Source organism: Mus pahari, chromosome 18, assembly GCF_900095145.1.
Source record: "Mus pahari chromosome 18, PAHARI_EIJ_v1.1, whole genome shotgun sequence".
Lineage (NCBI taxonomy): Eukaryota > Metazoa > Chordata > Mammalia > Rodentia > Muridae > Mus > Mus pahari.
The window spans coordinates 32147857-32153856 of NC_034607.1; the positions used below are offsets into that span (position 1 = coordinate 32147857).

General features: G+C 40.1%; 1 protein-coding gene across 4 annotated transcripts in view; it reads right to left on the reverse strand.

Moving 5' to 3' along the window:
* Tmem232 (transmembrane protein 232) overlaps positions 1–6000 on the reverse strand; it is a 209513-nt gene that overhangs the window by 166500 nt on the left and 37013 nt on the right. For all 4 annotated transcript variants that reach the window (XM_021217978.1, XM_021217977.2, XM_021217976.1 and 1 more), the window contains exons 5-6: positions 4521–4620; positions 2754–2911 (exon numbers count right to left, since the gene is read on the reverse strand). In XM_021217978.1, coding sequence (XP_021073637.1) covers positions 2754–2911; positions 4521–4620 — 258 coding nt within the window. The remainder of the gene's footprint in view (positions 1–2753; positions 2912–4520; positions 4621–6000) is intronic.

Here is a 6000-nt window from a genome sequence, read left to right on the forward strand (position 1 = left end):
TGTAGCTTTTACATTCTATTATCTCTTCCTTTCCTCTTTCATTCCCCAAAGTAGGGGCTGAAATGGGTATTGAATGGGCAGATGCTCAGCTGAACTGGAGAGGCTGGCTTCAAAAAGCCACACTGGAGAAATTGGGTGGAAACTGGGGAACTTTAGGGCTTGCAATCATGCCATGAATCAGAGCTGATTAGCCGAGAGGTGATTTAGGAGCACTGTGGCTCCACTATCCTTTATAGTTGTTATATTATGAAGTAATTGAAGAAGAAAAAGAAAGGCAATAAACCTGACAGCCCCAAATGTGTTATAGTCCCCTCAGAGAATCGCACGGATGGAGCGGAAATAGAATTGAGGTCTTTTGTTCTACAAAGTGGAAAATGCACAGGAAGACTCAGCGACTGTACACGTCACTCTCGGCGGACGTGTCCATTCCGTGAGCTGTGGCCTTTGCCCCTTCTAGCAGCCCCCTGTCCATTGCTTCCAAGGGTAGACATAGACTTGCTCTTCAGGTGCACCAGCCTGGAAACACGTGGCCCCACCTGAGCCAGAGCGTGGAGTGGCCAAGATTGCCATGTTTGCATATGCAAATTGCACCTTGCAGCACCACATTTGAAGATGCAACACTCAGATCACTACTTTCTGTCAAGGTAACTTGACAGAAAATCAATGAACTGTCTAGGTTAGAGCCAACACCCAAATACAAATGGCTATGTGTTTGTGGCATTTCATTTGAAAACTAGTTTTATTTATTCAGTTAAGGTGGTGGCGGTGGCCGTGATGATTATCGTGATCATCATGAAAATAGGCAGAGCTTTTTTTATACAAACCAAGAATCAGAGGTACAGAAAAGCTGAGCCGACCTACTTAGATCATACAGACAGTTGTCAAGCAGGTCGCTACTCTTCGGGATCAATGTTCTTTTTGCAGCTTCCTATCTTATTTTAAGTATATTTATCATCAAAACATATTTTTAATATTGAAACAAGTGTTTCTTTTTGCATGACACAATTTGCATTCATTACTATTTATAACCAAATGGTCCAAATTACTTAGCAAGATCACTTTTTATGTAGATGGTTTATCGCTAATAAGCCAAGAGACAAATACTTAAGCTTAGAAGGTAGGTATACACGTACATGATAAAATGTATTTTCCTATCTGTTAAATTTATAGTTAATGTTCAAAAGGCACGAAAGGGAGTGCGGGAGGATTAGGAGGTCACACATAAATAAAGCTATTTTAAGAGGACTTTCCACAAATCCTTAGATTTCACAAATCTTTAGAACTTACCTTAGATTAAAAAGAATTTTCCTTGAACAGATATAAAGTGAATAAGGAAAAAAAAACAACAACAACAAAAAACCAACAACAAAACAAAAAACAACAATTAAATTAAATTTAAAAAAAAAATTTTTCCAGGCTGGCAAGTAGGCTCAGTGGATAAAGCGCTTCCTGCACAAGAGTGAGACGGGGGTTGTGCATCCATAGCACACACGTAAAAGCTGACTGCTCAAGCATCCCACCTGCGATGCCAGCTCTCTGGAGACAGGGGATCCCAGAGCAAGCTTCCTACCTAGACCATCCAGGTGTAATAGAGCATCTCCAGGTTCAAGGAAAGACTCTGCCTCGGTAAAGAGGGTCCAGAGCAATCAGTGAAGGGTCCAACGCATACCTCCAGCCTCGCAATCTATACAGACACACATGCAAGTACATTGCACACATGCATGTCCACACATGTGCAAACATGAATATATACATGCATGTATACCATACACACATGCAAAAAACTGTTTTTTCCTTTATTAAAAAATTAAAAAGAACAAATTTTCTGTTTATAAATTATAAAATTAATGGAAAAAAATCCTGTTTCAAAGCACTGTTTTTCAGAAACTATTTGAATAAAGGAAATAGATGATCACCAAAGAGACTGAAGTTGGTCTTTTGAAAAACATGTTTTATACACAATTACAAGACTCACTGGATTTGTGTTTGTATAATATTTGCTTATTAAATAATTGATTGTTAATAATATAAGAAATTTTGACAGGACAGCCAGGACTATACAGAGAAACCCTGTCTTAAAAAAATAAAAAAAGAAAGAAAGAAAGAAATTTTAACTGTGTATGAGAATTATTTTAATCTCTCAATTTGTACTTGAAAGGGTGGAGTCTCACTGTGTAGCTCTGGCTGCCGCAAAAATCACTTAGGTAAGGCTGGTCTTGAACTCAGAGTTCAGTCTGCTTCTGCCCCTCCTGCTGCTGAAATGAAAGGCGTGTGCCACCACCGCTAGCCGGTCTGAGCATTGGGAAGGTTTCAGTTGACTTTGGTGGCATATTAAATGTTATTTCAACATGAAACATGGAGAGTATGACCTGTTGCATTTGTTTCGTGGCCAGTCTCTACACTCTCTCCCAGGATAAAACAGAACCTGCTAACGTGTTAGCTTGGGAATCTAAGTTATGCTAGTATGTGTTCTTAAGTGGCTGAGGTGGGACCCACGTGGAAGAGGTGTTATGCCATTGTGCCTCTCAAAGAAGTAAAAAGTTGCACGGACGGCCCATTCCTCGTCAAGCATTCTGCGATCCATGAGGTGTGCATGAGCGAGCATGTGTGCTAGCAACCCTCCCTTCCAACCTCACTCCAGCTTAGCCCGGCTCTACCGGGGCATGCTGGATCAATGAGAACAGATGTGGGGCCACAGCGACTTTATCTTATAGTAACACACCACAGCACACCCACCACATCTGTTTACCAACCAGATCAGAATATGGATCCTCAATTTCATCTGAGCTTTCCACAAATGGTTCAGAATGGAGCTCTCTTTTACAGATAATTTCCGATGTTTTCAGGATGAACTGCACGTTGGAGATGATATTTGGATACTTGTAGTAGGATGGTTCCGAGAAATGAAGTGCTGTTAGAAGAAAAATCGTTTGTGAGAGATGTTCTGCTCGTGTCTTGCACTGTGCCTCCATCGCTAGCCAGTGTGATCCATTTGTCTTTTAGCTATGAAAGCATCATTAGGTTTCGATGTTTCTGGGCTCCTACTGTGGTGCATTGCTCTATCTAGTTAAAATCTATAATGGTATGTGTGTCCCCTGGTGGTGAGGAGAAAGACTACATCTTGAATAAATCGCATGAGAGTTTTTATAATTCAGGACAGCCTTGAGTGGTAGCTGAATGTACAATCAGATAATACTTCTATTCTCCAGCTCTCTGCTGCCATTAATTAAGGGGACTCTGCATCTAAGGGTAGAGCTCTGTGAGATTCCCCCAGTGGTCCGCCCTAAACACATACGTACATGAGCAGCGCTAAGTGGCTCAGTGTGATCTGTTGATAGATACATAGGAGCATGGATATAACTAAAGAAGTAGTCGTGAGTTTGAAAAGAGTTCAGAAGAATTAGAGGGGGAAGGATGAAGGTAATGTAAATGTAACCCTTGTCTATGAAATTCTTACAAATTTTAAATTAAAGTATATATATGGCTAAACATAGTATGTATATTCTATATTATAATATATAATTATTTGTTATATATGGCACATATTAATACATACATGTGGCTACTATTCCATTTTTTCCAGTCTCAAGTGATCAGCCCTGAACACATTTACATATGAGCAACATTAAATAGGCTCAGTGGGTTTCATATGGGATCTGACTCCTGAAGGTCTCTTTAGCTGTGGTAATCTCTTAAACCCTACTCTTCACCTTTTCTGTGACATTCATATCCACTGTTGCGTTTTTCCAAATCTTGACCATATTAGTCAATATGTTTATGTTTCTCTTCTAGACACCTCCCCATTGCAACTATTTATGTTTTTGATACCCATTCCTCAACAAGTCCTTCTTTCCAGCGTATGAGTGGATACATATTAGAACATGTTCAATCGCAGTGCTGATGACATTTCTGCCTTTGAGGACCAATCAGGACAGTTAGAAGGTTGCTGCTTTATGCAATGCTGCTGTACATCCGCGCTGAGATGGCCTGCGGCACCCTCTCCTCTCCCTAGTCCTGTCCGGCGTCTACCCTGCAGCTAGACGGGCTTTAAAATGCAAGCATTGTTGCTTTATAATTTGGTGTGGTAGCCACTGGTACAAATGGGAAAGCCAGGCTTTGGGTCACCACCACAGCTTAGTTGGAAAATAAATAGTTGCTCACAGAAGTCTAGAGGGGGATAGGGTGAAGGAGGTGATGGTTAAAGAACACAGAGGTTTCAGCCAGGGTTAGATCCTGGTTGTCTATGGCACAGGTGACGACTACAGATCATAAGAATGTAGGTTTCATTCAGATTACAGAGAGACACTAGATTTTTTAAATGTTGTCACCACAAGAAGTTCTAAGTTTCTGAGGGAAAGCAAACACTGAAGAGACACTGCCTGACCCAGCAGCCCTCGTTGGAGGCCTCTCTTTTCATGAGACATAAAACAGCTCACGCTCTTTAGAGCGACAGTCTGGGGATCTTAAAATCGGGCATAAAACATTTATAAGCATAAAAATAATAAAAAAAAATACTCTACCGTATAAATATGGCTGCAGCCTAAGCAAATGTTGTTTAAAGCTTTCTAAGTGACCATGCAGGAAAAATACAAAAAGTCGTAAGAAGATCAAATAGCCAATCTGTCAAGAGAGAAGAGAGAAAGGCATCTTTGTGTCGCACCAGTGAACGCTTAAAAACCATAGAGAAAGATAAACCATTTTATTATTACATTTACTTTTTGATAAAAACAATTTCAAACTTGGTTGATATTATGTGTTTTTTGAAATAACTTTAAAACGGTTATGTCAAGACTGAAGTGCTGGTTCAGCCTGAAGAAAACTTGAATAAATCATCTCTCCCCTCTTCAAATGGGCCATTCTGGATGCTGTTTGGTTCTTTCTCCTTTAAAGCAACATTGTTTTTCTGAATTGTAGATCATAGCCCTTAAATAACTCATGAAATGAATTGATGGGGAGTTATATAAAAATAAGATACATGAGAGAGAAAATGTTATGATGTGTTTTAGAATTCCTTTTATTTCAGTATATAGAAGGTCATATATTATGTATGTGTAGATCACAGGGTGTTATATATTTCCTCCTATGGCTTTTAACCAAAACAGTTTGAAACGCAGTCTTGGGGAGTACTGGGAAAAAAAGAACATCTTCAGCTAAAACCGGGGGCGGGGGGGTTACATAACCTACAGAAAGTGGGATATCTGCAGAAACATACGATACACAAGATTTCATATAATTATATGAAAACCGTAATCTCAAAAACGGGCTGCATCTGTGTAAGTTATTAAATCAAAGAGCCACATAGAATGACAGGAACAATGGCCATTGGGTTTGTGTATGAGAGAAATCAAACACTTTAACAGAAATACAAAGTATTAACTGAGACACATGTTAAAATACAACACAATAGCTGCATCTGGCCAAGCCTCAGATCCATCACCTCCCACTGTTAAGAAGAGAAGATAAACGGAATTATAGGAATCAAAAGCTAGAGTGGCCTTTTTCAAGTAAACCCTCAATTTCATCTAACTCTCTTATTTTTTTTTTTGTTGTTTTGTTTTGTTTTGTTTTGTTTTGTTTTTCGAGACAGGGTTTCTCTGTGTAGCCCTGGCTGTCCTGAACTCACTTTGTAGACCAGGCTGGCCTCGAACTCAGAAATCTGCCTGCCTCTGCCTCCCAAGTGCTGGAAACTCTCTTATTTTTACCAGGAGCCTTTGTATTAACATTGATTTGTTGAACAGAAGTTGGTATTTAGAAATGTTTCTAAAACTTACAAGTACCAGTCTTTTACACATAAAAATAACGTGTCTGGAGAGTGCTCAGTGGGCTTTGCGCGAGGTTGGCTCTCTAAGAAAGTGCCATTAAGGGGTAAGAAAGTAAAATCCACAGGCTGTGTAACATACAGCAACCTGTCTGATGGCCTGCTGACAGGCACAAGCTCCAGGATGAAAGGTAAAGAAAGGCTTAAAAGGCAGCCGTGGTACGCGGGGGGGGGGGGGGGGG